The following is a 21,864-nucleotide window of genomic DNA, read 5'->3' as shown; positions in this document are numbered from 1 at the left end:
CTTGCCATGGTCTTCATTCGCTTCATTCTGGACAGTACCTTCAGATCATATTTACTAGTAGTATATATCATCTAGTAACAAGTTGCACCAGAAATGATCAATATCGCACCACACAAACGCTGCACTGAAATATTTCAGATTTTGATCTTCACTCTATTCAGCTGTGTTCTGTTGAATCTTTTGAATTCAGCAGAACACAGTTTTAAAGAACACATGCACTCTTAGGTCACTGACTATTAAAAGTCAAGCAGAAACAGTTAGCTTTAAGAAATGGACAAATGGTTGAAATAGATAGCAGACTCAGCTTAACCCACAATGCATTGTAATTAAGTGAACAATTAACAATTACCAACTGAGAGCAAACCACCTTTATCTGTTCCAAAAAGGGCAAAAAGGAACAATTAAACCACTTCCACAGATGAAAGGAATGACTAAAGTGACTGAAATTGCCAGCAGAGGACTATTATACTTAATGGTACTTTACATAGTATTTTGTACATAATGTTTAGTGAGCAGTGAAGTGAATGATTTCAGATCCACCTTTAGTTATTCTAAAAGTCTAAGAAAATGTGTCAGGAGGAGTGTTTTGACGTGGTGACGACCCCGACTGCACAACAGAAGGGAAATACAAACTGACAATGAATATGCATGTTGGAAAAAGAAACAGCATCATCCAAAACATTTAAACTGTGATGTGCCGGTAAGCTTGCAGTGTGTTATTTCTGATGTATTCAGACGTCAGCAATGATCCACTTATTTGTTACACCATGTTATCTAATAAATTTATATTGATTCACGGTACTAGAGCCTAACGTCAGCAGTCTCTAACAGGTTACCCCGGACTAAATCATCTTGTTTTTGGGTTGATTAATTCCCTGTTTTTTTCTTTGAGAATCTCTCTTATCCCAGACAATATTACATTATTGGGTATTTTTGGCCACGTCCTCTCTTTTATTGAGTCTATCTTGACCACTAATTCACGTCAACGTCCTCGGCTTCAGTCTGGACAACAAAGTGAAATTATTTTATGAAAATAACTTTTTTTAGTACATTATGTACATTAGTTATTAAGTAATAACACAGACTATTACTAGTACTATAGACTAGTACTATGGGGACACAGGTAAAAGATGAAAGCAGCTTTATCAGTCCTTTTTACATCATCATCAGAGGAATGTTTCGTGAAAGAGCAGTTGGACTCACGGTTTTTGACTGCATAGGCCTTAATTGCTCTGAATGTTAGAGAAATAACCATAATAAGACTAAATAGCTCAAACAGTGTAACACAGGTATTTTACTGACTTGAAACATTTACTCTTCTAAATGTTTGCAAATGGGACAAAGAGTTAAAACAGTGGAACCATGCATTAGCTGGATTTACGGTCTTCTTGGCCTTACATCACATTTCTTATTTTTTAGCATTCTGAGTTTTATGGTGCTGGTGATTAACAAGATCAGCATTTAAACCTTTTGCTTACTTTTTTCAGAATTTTAATATATTTCATGCCATAGTGGTATTTCCTGTCCTTTCATGCTACGCAAACTGGCCTGTGACCTGTTCTTCTTTTTTTAACTCCTTTGATCTCGTCTTCTTCTTTTCACTGTCAAGATGGATTTATTAATGTCTGTGATCTAGACAGAAATTTTTAGGAAACATTCGAAACAAAGGAAATTGCACTCTATTCTGATCTAATAAAATTATCCCATCGTTGCAGTTAGCTACAAATATAGAAGATCAGATTACGTAAGAGAACGGTTTTATGCGAGCACATTTTTTGACATTACACCTATATCATATTATATTCTGTACATGAATGACTACAAAATAGATTGAATTAGTGCAAGAAAATAGATCCGTAAAAGCTGCTTTGCATGTGTAACCCTCACATCATTCAGCTGGTGTGAACACTAAGGGTATTTAGACTGCATTTGGCATGCATTCTTTTTAAAGGGGCTTTGTTGTTAACACATGAAATTGGTAAAGTACATAGAGTCAAAGGTCATGAGCTCCTTTTGAGAGTTTAAAGTGGTTTTCTTTCTGATCGTACTGAGCATTTTGTCTTTAGACTGTTGCCCAGGCTTGAAAGCGCTTTACTTTGGTGAGGTGGGGCTGTCTCGCAATCAATCATGTGCATAATTTTAATAAGACTTCATCTTCGTAGTTATAGTTGGAGCCCACCGGGGATTCTTTTCACTGTCTGCCAAAGCAAGAGATTAAAGTTGTCTACAGTACAGCTTTCTGACATCATTCGGAGAGGCAACGCTAAGCACTGGCCTATCCTTTTCTAGCTCGCTGGACAGTGAGGGTCAAGGATGAAGTGCCCCTTTCAGGACCACAACCACTACACAGCAGTTTACCCACAATCCTCAGCTCTGTGTTGTTCAGGAGCTTTGCTCCTCTGGCTTGGAGTTAAGACTAGGCCCCATTTACCTTAGCTTGTTTACTTGTCTGTATCACCATGAATGCAAATTTGGTGATTTGATATTCTAACTTAAGTTAAAGAATTACATGCACCTTTACACATTTATGATGACAAAAATCTCGCAGCTTTAAAGCTGTCCCACCAAAAATATTGTGGGCACGGAAGAGGACAGCAGAATGTGATCGAGCATACTGTAATTAGGTGGCTAAGCTGACTTACCATATATCATATATTTGCCTTATTCATGTAAACGTGCCTGCTGAATTGTTTTTATAATTGTATACATCCAAGATTATACATAAGGACAGACCATTTCTAAGTGCATGTGTGTAGAGGTTCTACAGACTATCAGGTGTTCCGGTGAACAAGCTCCTTTTCAGTGCTCACACAGAATAAAGTGCTCTAACTGATTTAGCTGCAAAAATTGTATTATTCCATTTTGACTAATTACATCTCCTTTGCACTGACTGTAAGGACAGGCTGCACTCCATCCTCCTCATCTTTCTCCTCCCTCTCTCTCTCTCAGCTTTCTGAAGTCTCTCAGTTGACTGAAACTGTTGTGGCATAATATTTGTTATTTGTAACAGTGGAAGTAAATGAGTCAGTAACAAGTACCTTAGTATGTTTTTTAGGATACGTGTACTAATGCATATCACTTTTTTTCCTTCATAACCTTTACATTACTATGTTTTATGAATAAAGCTGTCAATAACTTAAACTACACCTTGCTAAAAATGAACTTGTTTTCTAATCAGTAACACAATATGCCAACATGGTTCTGCCCCCTCTGGCTGATTGGTTGCCATGAAATGAAACTAAATACCAAAGAACTGATAAAGAATGTTTAGCTTACTAGTAGCCTACCATACAGTTTGAGGGACTTTGCATTTGCTTTCTTTTTAAACATTTACTACTTAAAAGATACCATATTTATTGTATTGTATGTGTTACCAGCACAAACACGCTCAATACTCAAGAATAGCAATACATATAAAAACTTCACGTTGATATAAATATTGGTTTCAAAGGAACAAAAAATGAACAACAGTAGTAGATACCTTTAAAATCTCTGTTAAGAAAAGTTGAGGTAAATCAGTAAAGTCATGTTTGTTTACAATGAGAAACTCCATTGGATGCCTAAACCATTTTTTATCTTTATCTTTACTTTTACATATAAATTTTAATTATTTTTACACCACTGTGGAGGCAGACCATTTTCATAAATTCAATATTTCATCAAGGTAACAAGCACTCACACACACACACACACTCTCTCTGTCTCTCTCTCACACACACACACACACACACACACACACACACACACACACAGTTTCATGTGTAATCCAGTTAAAATGGGTGTAATATTTAATTCATATGAGAATCATTAAAAGTGCAGTGGTGCCGTGTCCATTATGCATTCCTTTTCTAGCAGGATAAAACAGTCCTCAGATGTGGGAGCTGCACTTTGAAGTGTTGTCTCAGAAGCAGGCCAACTCTTACAGGAAGTCCCTGATGTTTAAAACATGCCATGCAGGGGGACTAACAAAGGTGAGCACTTGTGGCTTGCCCCAAGATGAGCCAAAAATGGCCAGGCAGGAATTTGGCTAGATCTGATAGACTGCGTACACACGGCGGACATCAAATAAACAAGAAGCAGACAAATATACACGTGGGTAATGGTAAAGTTGTAAGAATACAAAACAACGTGATGTGTATGATGTGCAACACACGCATGGATAAGCACACTCTCAGAAAGACCGTAACAGCAGACATGAAGAATATTTTCCCTGCTGACCATCAAATAGCAGAATTAGACATAGCACCCATGTAGCTGACTGACACTAGACCGGCTATTAATCTGCTTGGTTCTAGTGAAATCTCGCTTTTACTGTACAGACAGTATCGAGACAGCAATTCTCTATTGAGGCCTAATGAAATCATCCACCACTGACACACGTGAGGCAAATTGCAATTTAACATCTGAGACAAGACATGAGCTTATTGTGCACATAAGTGTCACAATTGTTCTTTAAACACATAAGCTGTACCGACGTGATTTAAGTGAATCAATATAATTCGATTTGCCTTGTTACATTCAGTGTCCTCAATTTAAGTTCTGATGTGTTTATTATGAAGTGTATCAAAATACATTAAACCCGCAGTTAATGTTTGCAATAATTATAACGTAAGATAGTATAAAACTCTCAAATCCACCCTCAGTCACAATGAGGAAAAACAAAAGTAGTGTAGCTGTGTTCTGTGCTCAAATGCTAACATTTTGCAGGTGAGCATAATTAAAAGACAAACATAACTGAAACAACATGAAGAGTTTAAATAGCTTGGTGGGATTTTAAAGTCTCAACTTTCTTGTATTTAAAAGGTTCTTATCTAAAAGTTTTGACTACGGGGAGGATTTGCACTGACCCCCGTTCAGTTTTGCTGCGTTCAGGAATTCTCTGAGAGCCACTCTGGGAAGGCCTGCAATGGCCTTTGATGTGGCCTGACAGTGACTGGGACATGATAACAACTTTGTGTGAGTGTACATCTATGTTTTAGAATATTTGCACACATACACAGATTACATTTTTTGTGCGTTTCCCTGGTTGAATCCGTGAATGTACTTCTGGTGCTGGTTAAAAAGCCGTCCACGGGAAGTGAGTGTCATGAAGATAACCTGGGAGAATGTGCTGAACTAGGCTGGATGTTCTGAAGGCAGGAAAGTGTGGTGATCCACAAGCAGGAACACACATTCTGTCAACTTATTACCCCTGCACAGACACACTCCAACCCCCCTTACTGTCATCTGTATTTCTGCCTCTGTCAGGCCTTTCTCTGACCAAAAACACACACGTACGAACACACACACACACACACACACACACACACACACACACACACACACACACACACACACACACACACACACACACACACACACACACACACACACACACACACACACACACACACACACACACACACACACAGAGGAAATGGCCCGTGCAGCTCCCAAAAAGGCTGATGTGTCATGTCTTCCTTTCCGATATTTCTGCAAACGCTCAGGAAGGAGGCTGCAGCACCTCTCCTCTTCTTCCTCTTCTCCCACTGTCGCGGTGAGACACAGCCGTAGCCGTGACAGCTCTTGTTCTTCTGTAAGAATTTGCAGCTCCTGTGGTGGGAGACGCTGCCACTCTGGGAGCCATGAGTCGTTGTTGTGTGGTCAAAGTCATCACCTTGACAGAGATCCAACTTCTGCAGGTAGGGGGAGCGACTCAACAACACGCCGGGGAAATCGGTAGTAGAAGAGATAAAGAAGTGCATGTGTCTAGCTGTGTGCATTTGTTTGTGTTTGCATGCAAGATAGATTGTCTGTACTTTATAAAAGGCATGCACTTCCAACCAGAATAACTGTACAGCCACCGTGGAATGCAAATTTTGTGATCAGTTTGCCACCCCAGTCTTATCTTCCCTCACATTTCACAATCTAGGGTGTGTGGTTACAGCTATTTACTGGTTAGCAGGCTCAGCAAAAATACAGTTACCATGTCTGAGAAGGCTTTTTGTTCCACTTTCTTTGTAGATTCAAGATGGGGAAAAGATATTCAACCACTGCTATTCTGCGTTCCCAAAGTGTGTCAATATGTTGTAAAATACAGCGTTTTACAGAAATGAATCCAAGCATCCTACTAGGTTTTGTCCATAATTTGTACAGCTGCTTGTTGTCACCATCACCCAGTGTTTCATAAGTTTCTGGATTTTTTTGAAGTGAAAGGAGAACTTGGGCAAGACTGAAAGTGAGTTAGGCAAGAGCTTTTCATTTAGAAGAAACACCTGTGAGATTGTCAGTTGCAATGGCATTGTGAGAGCAGCGTTTCAGTGGGACTTAAGAATTACACCATTTAACTCAGAGGTAATTCACGGCACTATTAAATGAATCTCACAAATAGGCTGAAGAAATCTGGACTATAAGATTTGGCAGTGAGTGTGGGTGTGGGGGTTGTAATCTAAAGATGTGTTTTTGTCTTTTAGTGGAGCATTTGTGATTTTGATAATAAACACAACTGTTTCTTCTGTGAAATGCTTTAGTTAGAGTTGCAACTATGTGCACTTGCTTGCATGAATTAGATACATATTTTATATAATTGTTGGAAAACAAGTGTGATGTGACTTCAAAGTGGAGCATAGCAGAGTATATGTTGGATTTGATTAAGTTGCTGCATCCATGTGTAGTTAAGAGCCCTCGAAATTATGTTAGTGAAAGAGTTAGGAGAAGTTTGATTGAGAAAGAAAGAAGGAAATTGGCTGTGTGTGTGGAATGAGGGCGTTGACTGGTTGTGACATCTTTTCTTTTGTGGTTTAAATGTCTCTAATGAGGATAATGAAGTTAGGGAGATCACCTAAGGACAGTCAAGTTAATATCTTTTAATTGAAGGACATGACGTACAAATGCAGTACGGACAAATATTATTTTATCAATCAAGCCTTAGGAAACATAATGAAGTAATCAAAGGCATATATTAAAATGTTTGTAGCATGAAATGGTGGTATCAAAATTACTGATATCATCGCTTTGATATCACGAAATTGGGAATTTTAGCTGACATAATCCGCCATAGGTTTGCATGCTAGGAGAAACTGTGGAAATGTGTGTAAATGGAAAGTGAACCTGTGACCTCTTCTCGACCAGTAACCACAAACACTGTCTCAATTGTTGTAGCAGGTGCCTGTTGCTGTATTGAGAAACAGAAAAACTCAAGTGTCTGAAACATCAGAATAGTCACTACATTTCCAAGCCTTGATTGATTAGATTCTTATCTTATTCCTGTCCCAAAAGTATGGCAGGCATTGCTAATTTTCAGCATGTCCTCTTCACACATGCACAGGCCTGCCATTGTCAAGGCTGGCCTCGGTGACTGAAGCACCATTACCTCTCAAATCTAATCAGATTCCCTTAAGTGGATAACAAGCGTGTCTCCGGCATTTACAGTAGTGAGAAAGCTGAAGTGAAACCAGGACAAACCGCTGTCACACAAAGCAGATGTGGTGTGTCGCAGTCCTGGCATCCCTCTTGCTATCCGTAGTGGAAAAAAAATGTTGATTGGTTAACAACTGGCATCTTGTTTGGCCTGGAGAAGTCAGATAAGAGCTCTCAGTCACTACTGACAAGTTGAGTATTGTGATGAGCCTGTTCTTAGTTAGGTGGAAGAGTGGTGAATAAGGGCAGCTAGTCTAGCTGACAAGGACAATTTAATGCTGAGTTTTAGTATAAATTCCAGTTGCTATGGCTAAAAGTCCCTATCATTTAGGAGTGCTGTGCTGGTTGACAATTAATCCATAGAAACTGTCATTGTTGCTAAAAACATAATAGGCTACTTAGTGGCAACCCAGCAATTCTTTCTGTGAGACTATGTGACCGTTGAGAGGAGAACAGGCACATTAAAAGTTGAAATCCCAAACAATAAAACGTACTGTTGCCACAGCCTTTTTTGATCTGCTATGAGCAGTAGGAAATGGTGGCTAATGTTACAAGATATCCACAAACTTAAAGTAAACATAGTTGTGTGATAGAAATTATTAACTGTGCAGGTTGACTTCATGATTCTTCTCCATTTGTGCTCATGTTGTACTATAGCTGTACTGTTTAGCATTTAACATGCCACTCGCAAAAATTACATTCTTTCCTTGAATGACTTTACTTGTTTTGGGGGTATAATAATAAAAGGATGGTTATTGACTGAAAAAACAATTCTTCCTTGATATCACATTACATTTTACCAATTAGTAACCCATGTTAATCTAAGCCATATTGCATAGTCTGCTTTTGCTGCCGAAGTACTACAACAATATTGTTGTTTACCTGACTTTCTTCTACTTCCTACTGATAAGCTGAAGTCAGTCATGGAAAAAAAAGTCTCAGACACAGAGGAGGCTATTTTGACCAGTGAATAGAATTCTTTGAAGAGGAAGTTTAAATACAATCTGTGCAAAGGAAACAGACAATACGGTCTATCACTAACAATATAATATAACTACCAACAATAAAAGTATCATTACTATGATTAAGTACTCCAAAAATAGTGTACAGGCCATGAACTAATAAAGCAAGTTACACAGTGAGTTTCTTTGTGAGATCCAGACCAGTAAGTAACCTAGACGTCTTTATTTGAGATGGTCCTCTGAAAATAGCCTTAAACATACGGTGATAAAACACCTCAAAATAGCTTTATTGCCATCATTATTTGAGAAACTGATATTACTGTGCGCATTGAAAACAGTGAATGAATGAAAAGGCTTGGTTAAAAATGGCATTAGAGGAGTTATTTAAAAGCCCCACTGGGGAACAAGGGTCAATTGTGCTGCCACAACCCCTGGAGCAAGCAGCAGAGGACTTTGGGAACTGACCACTGATTGGCCAGTCAGACAGAAAAGGGCGGTCCGAATGAATTAGTGATACACGCTAAAGGCAGATATCCTGCAGTGATCAAACCCTGGGTGATCTGACAGTCCAGTGTTTGAAGTGATTAACATGCTACGCAACATAAAGGCTTACCCCCAGCTTTGGGCCTAATTAGTTCACTTAGGGCCCTTTATAAGACATTGGTAAGGGGACTGGAAAGTACAGAGACTCAGTGAGAAGTCAGCAGAGCAACAGGATAGCAGCAGCAGCAGACCTGGATCCCTAAAGCTGACCTGCTGCTTCACCAAACAAACCAATCTGAAGATTATCTGCTTTTCTGAGAATGCCACACTTAACTGACTGCAGCTACTACACGATGCGGGACGCAACCAGAGCTTCGAATGTAAGAATATCTACATTTAGAAAAATTCTGAGTGAAATGGTAAAACGTTTTGTTGAAAAATGTTATCATGTTTCCTTATGTAATGTATTTGTAAGGCTTTTATTACTTGTTTGGCAATCTTGACTTATGGCTGTATGTACTATTGGAGCAAAATAGAATGTGAAAGTAGCCAAGAATTAAGCGCTTTGAGTCAATTTAAGTTCAGTTCTGAGAAAAAAGCTTTTGCTATTGCAATTTTTACTCAGACATTGTTTCTAAGTTTTCAGAATATGACAGTACTAATAAGAATGAGTCCTTATCTCCATAAACACACTTGCCATGAGTCACTTTAGTGTGAGTTCTACAAAATACAGTGCTGCAGTAAGTCTATAGTTCTGTGAATTTGCCCCGCATAAGTGACTAATCATGGGAAAATTCTGACAAACACCTAATTCAGCTGCTGTGAACATTTTGTGAACACGTGTTCTTATTCAGCGCTGTTTCGGTGGTGAAAGCCCTCTCCGACCTCAGGAACTTATCTATCCAGTCAAATAACTGAAGTTGTGTATGATTTGTTTTTGCTGCAGGTACACAGCCACCTCGAGAACTCCAAGTTCCACCTCCACCAGACCCAGAATCAGCAGGTCAAGCAGTACCTGACGCTGGGCTCCAAGCTGGCCTCTTCGGCCGGGCAGGGCCTCGCCGCTCCACATCCTCACACACCTGGCCAGCCGCTGGCCACTGTGCCGATCATGAGGAATGGACACATGCCCTCTGTCAGCGACAGCAGCAACCCCAACAGCCCCGTTACCCTACTCACTATGGCCAACCACGACAGCGAGGTGAGTGGACTTCTGGGAAAATAAACTGTCAGAATTATGTGAATTAGGCTGTTGCTGAATACATGGAACTGAAATTGAGAGAAGTCCAAATGTGACGGGAAAAGAGTGAAACAAAACCAAAAAAAGAACCACAGACTGGGTCATACACAGGCAAACTGAAGTTCATAATTTTTGTAGATTTCGCAACATTCTTGTCACATATTCCTGTCATCGAGAGAGATAAATCATGGCTGACAGTTTGTTTGGATGGACAGTCAACATGTAATATAATTCAGTCAGTAAACCAGTAAACCTGTAGAAAATTCTACCTGGATTGGGTTTGAATCTCAGAGAGTAGTCCCAACTCATCATCTAAACAAAGTGATGCCATTATTGATCTCCCTCTCTCTCTCTCTGATGTGCTCATCAATAACTTCAGACATGCAGTCTATGATGAGAGAACCCTTTCAAAGGAGGAAGCTAGTTTGATAACAGCATGTTTTTCCCACCAACACTACTAACTAACTTATGACATGGCGGTGGAGAACCCTGTTATTGGATTAGTCTCTCGACAGTCTCTCCCCCTTTCTTGTGTCTATTTTGGTTTGAATGGTGAGATTTCAAAAGATCAGACTTGGACAGTATTGACACCCTGGTACAAACATCATCAGTCTGTCCACGAGTATACTGAAAATTACTGTTTTCTTTTAGTTTCCAATGGATGAAGTTATTGATGACCTAATTAGTCTTGAATCCGGTTTCAATGATGGAGGCTTGGATTGCATGGAGTCTAACATCATAATGCAAAGCAATGTAAGTATGAATCAATCAATTGCTCTAACAGCTACATGCTAGCACTGTTTAAAATGTGCCAGACTATCAACAGTTTGAAGGTCTTTTGTATTGATTTCTGCAACAAATCCTCCGTTTCTTAACCTGTTTGCATTACTGCAGTCAGGTTTAAGTTTTCTTTCTTTTAAATGGGGACACGAGAGTGGAGTTCCTCCACCCAAACATTTGGGTGCAGGCTTGACTTGCTTGGGAAAAAGGGGACCTGTCTTCGTTTGAGGTCAGCTTAAGTCTAGAGATGAGTCAAAGTTCATTGGGGCTTAGCAACATTTCTCACATTACTCGACAAGACCAACAATGCAGATTAACTTAAAAAAAGACGGTGAATACAGAGGTATATATTTGATGACAATATGATAGAAGAAGCTACATTTATAGTAAATGTATTACTGAGGTCCAGTTTTGGGATGGCAGCCAATTAGAAATTGCACCACAGACAATTGCTATCTGTAGGATTCATGGCCAAGAAAGAATTCAAAAACTCTGAGGAAAAAAAAATGTGGGACAAGGCATCCATTTGGCCAGAAAACATGGCAGCACCTGAACCAAATACAGGGAGAGTTTGTGGGATGGGAACATCGAGAATGTGCCCTGAGACAAAGAATCACACACACTGATAAAGTGACACGGCAGCAAAACACAACAGATACTGTGACAGAGGAGGAATGAGAGGGGGGAGGAAAAGATAAGGCATGGGGGGGGGGGCAAGAACATTTCAAATGAGGACCTAAGAGCGACAGCGGAGCAAGGAGTTAGAGATTTTGAGAGTTAGAGAGTTACTGATCCATTGAGTTGGGCTAATGCACACACTCCCCATGGGCCTGTTCAGAAATGATACCATGCTTAAATGGATCAATTCATCCTAATTAGTCATACAGTACGATGCATCACATCGTTTCGCCGTGTCAACACATCCAGGAACACAGATGGGAGAGGGATTGAAGTGATTACAATGGGAGTAGTAGGGGAATTGTTGCAATCTTTCATTTTGATAAGCACTTTTGTCCCCTCCTCCTCCTCCTCCTCCTCCTCCTCTTCTCCCATCTTGGTGAGATAATGAGAAAGAAATGCACATGCAAACCAAACCAACTGCAGATATCTGCAGTTTCTTCTGTTTTGTTTCATCTCATTTTTTTCCTCTTGCTTTCCATTCCTTCCCATCTCTTGACTTAACATGCAGCCTCATCACATTCACCAGTCTGGCAGTTAGATTTGACACACATGTCGTGGATAAAATTGGCTGTGCGCGTCTTGGAATGCATGCTGCCTTCTGTAGCATTTTCCCATAAATACACAAATGCGAATTAGACACACATGTGTGTCAGCACGCTATATCTTGACAGCTCCCCAGTCCGTGAAAAGATGTCTTATCGCAGAACTGATGCATGCTTTGCCAGATGAGAGTGGACCCGTAGGAAAACAGTTTTGCCTCTGTTCAAGCAATTGACCTAGCTAGCCTTTTCATCTAATGTGATGCTATTTTCAACACAGAGCACATCTCTGTGTTAGGGGGTTTTGAAAATGGTGGCATTAGCAGATCAAGGCGACATGTCTGTTCAAAGTAAGCTCAGAGGGCTGCAAGCCAGGGTTGGAGGTCAGGGTTGGATGGAGTAAGGCCGGGGGACAAACCTTCATTGACCTGGTTACAGCAAAGTTATTTTCAAGTTGTTTTTAGTCTTTGTAATGCAAGGTGAGCAGGCTATTTAAACATAGTAACAATTCATGATCAGAGCACAGGGTTTGCCCTGTCCTGCTGAGGGAGACATGTGGATACTACGACTCCCTGCTGGAAAGTCCAAAGTCAGAGCCTGGGGGCTGACAACCCTCTCTGCGAGGCTCTGATCATTTAACTTGCCTCTCGTCACTTTTGTCAATGCTAAACAAAGCCACTCAGCAGTGAAAAACAAGTATTTGTGTTGTGGCTTTTGTTAAAGCTATTAGGCATGTGTGTTAAAATGCGAGTGAGATGCAAATGTATTCTTGCATTCTTCCCCTGTGACTGACCCTTTCTCTTCCGCCCCGCCCCCCCCCCCCCCCCTCTCTCCCTCCTAGGTATCCCTCAGTAGCAGCATGCTGGACGTGTATGGGGGTGAACAAGGTATGCACGCCCCTAATGGTGGAATGAGTCCCACATCTAACCCCACAAAGCTCACTGTAAAAAGGGAATACACAGGTATGAACTCATACCATAGCACTGATCAAACAACTAACCAATAAATGAATTATTACATGCTCACATTGCTGTTAAAATTACACACAGAGTTAAAATAACAAAAAATAAGGCATAGTTCTCTTAAACGAACTAAATTGAACATATGTGAGTGTGCCTGCGTTAAAAAAAAAAAGAAAGGCAACATGTAAAATCGAAACCAACTATCACGCAAACAACAGACAAATGCATAAGCTAATTTGTGTCCAGTGTTTGACAAACACTGACCTGCTTGTCAATGGATCCGTTAATAGTCTGTTGAAACGTGTAGACTTTTCGTCACAGTCTACACACAAAAAAAAACACACAAAGGGCCCTTTAAGACATTTCTTATTAATGTCATGCATCAAGCAAAGAAGCCTAATTGATTTAGAAAATAGAAAGTACGCCTGAAGAACCCTTCAGTGTGGGCAGACAGGACAATGGGCTGTTGCGCAGAGTTTAAATTGTCTTGATTGAATCAACAGAGACAAATTGGGAAATCCAATCTCTGGTCCCCAATTATGTCATTTGGAAGAATGTGAATACCAATATGGATGCACTGGCATTTTTGTTCAACTCCAAGACAGATTAGTGAATTTGCTAAACTGTCTTCATTATGGAGTTTTAAAGTGACCACCATTTTTTTTTTCCGACAATGAGCTTCAGACATGCTGTAGGGGATAAATTGGGCTCTTTCAGTGTGTGTCTTGTGTGTGTAAGGAGGTCACTCCATCTGTGGTGTGGGTTGATACACGGAAACTCTACATTCTGTCTGACCCCAGTGCTGAATTTCCTCAAAAGAATTCATTGTGTCTGCTGACTGGACCTTTTGTGGTATGTGTGTTAGTTGTCTTTCAGTTTCTAAATTGCTGTGTTGCTAATCGATTTGTTCCCCTCTGTGTTTTTTTCTCTTCTTTTTTTGACAGAACATGACACAAGAGTGATGGCCAAAGAGAGACAGAAGAAAGACAACCATAATTTAAGTAAGTGTCTCCCGCTGCCTTTCAACTCCCTCACAGTTTATCATCTGAACATGAAGCTAGCCTTCAGTACAGCAGCTGACAATGCCCTAATCATGCTCTTCTTTGTTCTGCTTTCTCAGTTGAAAGAAGGCGAAGATACAACATCAACTACAGGATTAAGGAGCTGGGGACACTCATACCAAAGTCGAACGACCCGTAAGTTGCAAAATCTTAATGCATTTATTGAAATGATGCCCCTGCTTTACCTCACTTTGTGTCACTGAAACAACTGCGAGACCTTGTCTGGCTCTAAAGCACATTAAATTCTAAGCACAAAGACACTCTAAACGTTGTTCATTGAATTCAAATGAGTACTCAAGCACATTTCAGTCATATTTCAAGGGTGCACTTGAACTTCCATTGTAGTCTACACTCTAAGAGCTGTACATCCTCTCGCTGGGTCCCTGAAGTTCAGCTCAAAGCATGAATGATGAGGAAAGGGTCAAATGCAAAGAAGCAGGCCGCACCATTTGAATCAAAGTTTGAAGCACAATTGGAACATAGAGATGGAGTATGGCGCTGAATTGAAATCCACTGGCCATCTTTCGCAATTGAACTTTGCTTCAGATTTAAATGGGAGGTTAGCGTTGTCGTCGTGCCATTAACACGGGATAAAAGAGATTATTAGCGCTGATCAGACCAACGTCTCACTCGTGTGGAAAAGGACAATTTTACTGCAGCTCTCTTCTTTTTTTTTTCTTAAAAAAAGCAATAATATCTGCAAAAGAATGACTTGCACTCTAGCACCTCAAGTCCAATCCTCCTTTCCCCGCCATGTCTTCCTACTTAGCTCATTTTCCCTCACCTATTTTTACTCCAGGATTAATTTTACCGAACAAGGTGGTATGAGAATGGACTTTCCACATAGCTACTTAACTATTCTATTAAATTTCCCATTCAATGTCCTCATGTAATGTCCAAGGATGAATAATTGCTCCATGTAAATCACCATTTCTTATTCATATCATAAAAGGGGAAAAACCTCTGTGTTAAAACTTTCGCCCCCGTTTTTTTTTTTTTTTTTATTGCAGAGGATATTCTGCCGACATCAGGAGGTTCTGTGTAAAAGGTTATCTTTTATATTTCTTCTATCTGCAGCGACATGCGCTGGAACAAAGGCACTATCCTGAAGGCCTCGGTGGAGTACATAAGGTGGCTGCAGAAGGAGCAGCAGCACGCTCGGGAGCTGGAGAGCCGTCAGAAAAAGCTAGAGCAAGCGAACAGGAGACTGCTGCTGAGGATCCAGGTAATAAAATATAACATGCAGTTTAAATGCGTTTAGTGTGATTTTATGGGGAAACAGAGACGCTTAAAAAATGGACTGTGTAGTATGCCAAGTACACAGTCTTAGACACAAAAAGCAGTCTTCTTCCCTATAAATGTTAGCTAACTCTGTTAACTAACAAAAAGGATTGGCCTATTAACTCACAATGCCCCACTAATGTCTTAGCACTTAGTTGCAATGCAGGATCTGAGTAAACGCCCATTTTCACATTACTGTTTTATTTGAAAACAGCCTCCTCCACACTTCTAAGAGGCCTGTTTCATTATGCCAACAATAAGTTTGGTAATGACAGAGGGCTCACTCTGTAGACCCCACCTGACTCAATCATCCCCAATGGAAAGGACACAAAATGACGCATGCACACTTTCATGCACACAAAGACTGCCGGTTTATCCGAGTTTAGTTCAATGATGGGAAGAAGACAAAATCTGTAGTCGTCATTAAAGATGACAAAACTATCCAGGAAACTCTGACCACTGCTCATGCTGAAAGGACAGCTAGCAAAGGTCAAACGGGGTTTGTGATGACACTAATGGATGATGATCATATACTGTGATAAGTGTGTGCGGGGGAGTGTGTGTGTTATCCAAATCTCTCAAACATGGGTCACGCCAATCTGACATCAGCATGCGGGGGAGATGAGGAGAAGGTGTGGTGGTGGTTATTCCAACTATTCTCCATGCTATACTGTCAGGAAAAAAGACTACTCATATATGAGGAGATTACTTTTTTATGGCATTCAGACATTTTTAGGAATTTATTCATAGCTCATCTAGACCTAACATGTAATGGGTGTGGTGGTCATTTTCTCAATAACACTTCAGGAATAGGCTCCACCTTTAAGTCACAGTTTCTTTTCCTTTGTTTTCCAGGAGCTTGAGATCCAGGCACGAGCACATGGCCTCCCAAACATGGCTACAGCCTTGGGGACAGTTGAACTATCCTCCCATCTCCTCAAACAACAACAGTCACAGCAGCAGCAGCAGCAGCAGCAGCAGCAACAGCAGCAACAGTCTCCCCAGGCCCAGCAACCCCAGCAGCCGCCCCACTACCAGGAGGACCCCAACAGTGACTACCTCCAGAGGATATCCGTAGTGGCCGGTGTGCCATCCATCCCAGTTGCCAGTGGGCCACAGGATCACATCACCGGCGCTGACGGCTGCACCACGTTCTCCGACCCTCTGTCCCACTTCACGGACTTCTTCAGCGCGACGCTCAAGGAGGAGCATCGGCTGGACGAGATCCTGATGGACGACCCGCTCTCGCCGTTTGGCACTGACCCGCTCCTCTCAGCTGGCTCGCCTGGAGCTGCATCAAAGGACAGCAGCCGCAGGAGCAGCTTCAGCTCTGCTGAGGGCGATGACCTATAAGAGAGCCCTCTTCAGCTGCACACTCGTTATCTCATCATGACAACACGGTTGTAACCCCTAGTGGTAAAGGGCATACACAGAGCATTTAAATGACTGACTGATGGTTCTGGGCATACAATAACGACCACTTACAGGGTTGCAAGTGCTTTAAAGGACAGCTAGCACACTTGACAGTGCCCCTTAAAGTGCCACCTGTACATAAAGTGTATAGTTCTTGTTGGTAGTTATTAAAACTCGATTGGCCCAAAAGCTTGCGTTCCCCAAAGCTCCAAGGGACCACGAACAGCTCGTGGACGTCCGTCTCCTGCTCTTTTTAACTGTTCTACAGACAATCGATATGTTTCTGTGCCTCCCGGACAGAGCAGAAACAGACTCACAAGAAAAAGGGAGACATTTATCAGCCTTCATGTACATAATGTAAATGACCATGTCTACTGTTTTTTTGTAAACACTGTGGTAGCTGTTCACTGTAACATATGCAAAACAATCACTGAAAACTTGCAGAAACTGTCCTTTTTTAATGAAATTCTGCTACTTCTACAAAAAGGATGTGATGTGCCTTATTCAAACTCCCAATTTTGTCATCAAAATGATATGAACATGTAACTAACCGCAATGCCTAACATGTCTTTGGTCTTGTCTGTGTCTTTTGAGTATTTTGAAAAATAAGTGTTTATGTATTTATATATGTTTTAATCCATGTATTCATAAAAAGGTATATATTATTATCTAACATGTTACCTTTTTTATTCTTAGCAGGGGTGGGAAAAATATAATAAACCCCTTTTTTGATATACCTGATTTTGGCTTCTTGCCGTTATCTCACAAAGGATATCACTTATTGGAGGTCTGCATTCATCCTCAAAACAACACAAAACATCTTTAACTGAAGTTCTATTCTAAATTCAGGTCAACGCCCTATGGTACTCATATTTTTGACAAAATACACAGAATTTATCATAATTTAGTAGATCACTTGAGTGCAAATCAGCGGTACCTCACATCTAAGTGAACAGGAAGCTAAACACATCAGGACCATGATGGTAGAAACATGACAAGCAGTAAGCGGAGGGTTAAATGGTCTTGCTGGACGACAACGGTGGAAAAAAGAGTGAACAAAGCCAGAAAAGTTTCATAGTGGAAGGTGAAGGGCCGGCTTACAAGGTAGCTGATTGGAAATGAGTGGCAGAGAGGAGGAGAGAGGAGGGAAATTGGATAATAAAGACAAGGAGAGGAGGAGTAATAATTCTGATGAGCCTACTGTGAGCTGATGAGCCCTTGAGGATGAATAATGGCAAGGGACAAAGAGCAGCTATGAGAGCTGTTAGCTGAGAGCAAAAAAAGTTTACTTTGAGGTAAGCATGATGAAGAGTTGTGCCCTTTAATACTGTAGGAATGGGATCATAAACTGTTTGTAGCGTTAATTAAGTTTGCTGTGGAAAGTTTGTTTGCGAGCAAAAGCTTTGACCTCATTTTGATCCCACATCTTAAAAACACACTGTGTAGTTGTAGCATTCAAAAATCATTCATTTACATGTAGTTTTTTAATCTTGAAGTCATGCATTAATAATACAACTAACAGACCAGTCTAACAAAAACACGCCAATACTTCCCAAATAGATTCCTCATCAAAGCCTCCCTGAATTAATGTTTTAGAGTGTTATTAGTGCGTGTTTCTCTGTAATGAAATCGAATCATTCCTCTTTAGCCGCAAACAAGACTGAACCAATCAATCATGACGGAGCACAGTCACTCCAACTACAAAGTGGTGAGTGATGTTTACGGGTAATTGGCCAAAGCAGTTATGGAAGGTAAATATAGATTTTCATTATGCTAAAAAACATGAAGAGTTTCTAAGAAAGAGTCAGCGTGACTGAAATTTCAAAAGGCTCAATTTACATTTTGATTTTCAATGATTTTTTTTTTTTCTCCTTTCTCGTCTTACCAAACTTGAGGAAAAAAAAATACAAATCCAATTAGTGTAGCGTAAGAATTGATGAAAGTCAAAGTCAGGGGTAGAATAATACAAATGAGTAGCCTTTACCTTAATGAAAGTATTGACAGAATATAAGAAAGAAAAAATAATTCCCATACCCACTCACATAGCACTCTTTTGAGGCTACCTCAAGAGACAAAGCATTCTACCCTGGAAAGGAAAGTCAGATTAAACTTCCTAATTAATTCATTTCTCTCCATATCAAAGGCTATCATGGACAAAGTTCAAGGCCAGTTATGTGCAGGCTTCAAAAGGAAATGTGGTCGGATGAGGCAACGGTGACATCAGAGCAAGCGACTTTTTATTTGGAATATCACAGTTCATCAACCCGTGGTTTGGAAACTCACAAGAACTGATGTAAACGGTGGACTGAGAGAAAAGTGCAGGTGTCAGATAACGCTGTCATGTTAGAGACATTAGCTGCACATGTTAAGAGGGGAACATAAATTTGAACATGTAAAAGCGAATTTGGGAAAGTTTGTAATCCTACAAACCTCTCCATCTCTCTTCCACTTCCTCTGCTCTTTACCATAATCTCCATCATAAGAAGCAGACTGTTTCCTGGCTAGTTACGACATCTGCCAAAAAGCGTACACCTTGTAAAATAGTCTTACCATTCCTCTTTGTGTTACTACTGCATGCACAGCAAAATGGTGTCCCTCAATGAATGACCTCACTCGCAGGATGAAAGGACTGCTGCCGTGTCAGATTTCCAACAGCAGGTGGCAGCAATGGGCTGTGCTTTGTCATCACACTGTGGAGTGTGTTAATGAAAAGAAACCCACGGCAGTGTGTGGTACAACAGAGAACAGTTTTCGCAGATTATTTTAAAAAAGCCAATAAGGTGAAAAGGCTTTTAGTGTATAAGCATTGTTATACAGAAAACAGTACTTTCACATATGGAATAGTGTCTTGGTAGTATATGCTTAAGTCCATGGCACTACCTATACTTCCCAGTATAAACTGACAAATCTAAAGAAGGCAAGTGATGTCGTGAACCTCACAGCGGAGTCGTTCTGTCACCAAAACAACGTTGTCAGACCTTCTGCCACCCACCAACACTGACACCACCACTGAGCAGGAGAAGCTGTCACCTGTGCAGATGCCACAGCTGCCAGCGTGCTACAATGCACTCACCTGTCGAGCCTGCCATTGGCAACTCTTAATCACCTCCCGCTGAGGTGACTCACTTTGGAGCACGGCAAACACATGCACGCCCAGGGCCGCACACACTCTCGCACACAAACAAGCCCAATCAAATGTGCTTGTGTGCAAACACAAAAATGTGCACACGCAAGCACAAACACACACACACACACACACACAGACACGCACCTATGTATACTGCAAGCGCACAGCCACACACGCGCACAGGTGTGTATCTCATTGCACCTCGTTGCCACACATACGAGGAAGCTGAGGGGAGAAAAAAAAATAACCACCTAAAAGCCCTCATCAGGATCTGGACTGTGACAAGACTTGTGCACAAATTAGGTGAAATTTGAGTGGGAATAACAATATGACAGCTAGCAGTGAGGCACCAAACATCAAGTGTCATATCTATTTTCAGCCATGACTCAGAGCTGTGTGACAAACAATACCATGCTGCTTCTCAATCAGTCAGCCCGTCTACGGGAAATGTGGCAAACTAGGCCCCGGAAGAGTTTTCCCTTCAGGAAAAATAAGAAATGATCTGAGGTGAAGGTCAAAGCTAAAGGTGAAATTATGAAACTTGGCCAAAATTTGAGCATTACATTTCATAATACAAGCAATCGATATTGTCTGTCCCTTACACTACAGTAAATCATCCCATGATTCTTCAGGGCATCAGCCTCCATGCTGCTTTTATTATGGACCACACCCTGACTAGTGGTCGACAAACTCCCACGTCAAAAGACCAGCAAGGCCCCACGTGCATTAACGATGGAACACAAGAGGGATGAAAAAAAAAAGTGGCTGGGCCTTCTCGAGATGCTATAAAATTAATGCGATTTCCAGAGCTTTTATGAATCGAGCCAGATGCCAAATACATAACTTCAAACAAATTGACTTCCAATTATTGGTGGCGGCGCACCACTTCCAGATGTGCAACAGATGGGGCCGGGGCGACCAAAGGTGTCTCAACCCGCGCTTTGTGTTATTCTGCAGTAAAACGGCAGTGCAGTTGTATGTGTTTTAAATCACCGTGGGCTGTGGGCTGGAGGTGAAGGGAAGGACAGGGGGATAGCGGAGGAAAAATGAAAGCACATCATTAGGAAAATTTAAATCTACACAGCACAGACAGTGGAGCTCCATATGTAGCATTAATACAGCCTGATATTATGTAAAGGCAGATGAGATGCTGGGGCTGAAAGCTGGAGCTGTATCAAGGAGGTGGGGGATTCAGAAATGTAAATGTTAATGTGATCTCTGCTGTATCTTCCAGTGCTGGGATTAAATGGTAAAAAAGGAACAATTATGGGGCTCGCTTTTTTTGTGCATATGTTAATAGCTTACAATATCCTTGCATGCATAAAGTACATTAGATATGATTAGAAGATATCCACAATACATAGCTTTATATACTCGAAGGTTTTACAATAGTCATAAGCAGCAGTGCACTCTGCTCAATTGTTAATGAGGTCTCTTCCTGGAAACTTAAAATAATTTGATTAGTCACTGTTAAAACTACATAAAAGTAAAACAAATGTGATTCGGAGTGAGAAAAGTAGCTGAGCACGGACTTCTTTTCACTGCAGAGGAAACTAATAGAATATCCAATAGTGGTACAGTGTCCAGGGAGGGTCATGGCTCTGATCCCATTATTACCACAGACTTGGGCCCTGAGGGACCCAAAATGGCTGTGTATTTTTCCCAGAGCCCATACTGAAGCAGTCTGCTGGGGCCCTATCTACTTAACTAGCAGTCTGCCTGAGCACCACAGGTCCCCCCGCCTCTGATCCCGGGGGCCAAAGAGCTTCTCCTCACTGCCTCTCTGTTTTCACGTATCTTAGGCTGTCTATTCAAATACAGCAGAGAGCGGGGTACATTTCGCTTGGCCACCGTACCTCTGTGCTGCCTTTAATTCCCTCAGTCTGTCGGAGTTGTATGCTAATCCAACTAGCGACAGCTGACCGCCCCCCCCGCCC

At 41.1% G+C, this 21,864-nt stretch overlaps 1 protein-coding gene across 7 annotated transcripts in view; it reads left to right on the top strand.

Annotated features, from left to right (window-relative positions):
- Positions 1-17,495, top strand: part of tfec (transcription factor EC) — a 44,350-nt gene extending 26,855 nt beyond the window's left edge. The window contains exons 1-8 of one of the 7 annotated variants that reach the window (XM_070853693.1): positions 5,564-5,681; positions 9,790-10,044; positions 10,735-10,836; positions 12,925-13,045; positions 13,990-14,046; positions 14,166-14,241; positions 15,184-15,331; positions 16,243-17,495. In XM_070853693.1, coding sequence (XP_070709794.1) covers positions 5,625-5,681; positions 9,790-10,044; positions 10,735-10,836; positions 12,925-13,045; positions 13,990-14,046; positions 14,166-14,241; positions 15,184-15,331; positions 16,243-16,740 — 1,314 coding nt within the window. In that variant the 5' untranslated portion in view covers positions 5,564-5,624 and the 3' untranslated portion in view covers positions 16,741-17,495. Of the gene's footprint in view, positions 1-5,563; positions 5,682-8,697; positions 9,224-9,789; positions 10,045-10,734; positions 10,837-12,924; positions 13,046-13,989; positions 14,047-14,165; positions 14,242-15,183; positions 15,332-16,242 lie in introns of those variants that run through there. The other 6 variants (XM_070853694.1, XM_070853692.1, XM_070853691.1 and 3 more) reach the window with 6 other exon arrangements.
- The last annotated feature ends 4,369 nt before the right edge of the window (positions 17,496-21,864 follow it).

This window comes from Pempheris klunzingeri, chromosome 22 (assembly GCF_042242105.1).
Source record: "Pempheris klunzingeri isolate RE-2024b chromosome 22, fPemKlu1.hap1, whole genome shotgun sequence".
Lineage (NCBI taxonomy): Eukaryota > Metazoa > Chordata > Actinopteri > Acropomatiformes > Pempheridae > Pempheris > Pempheris klunzingeri.
This window is presented reverse-complemented; position numbering and strand designations above follow the sequence as displayed.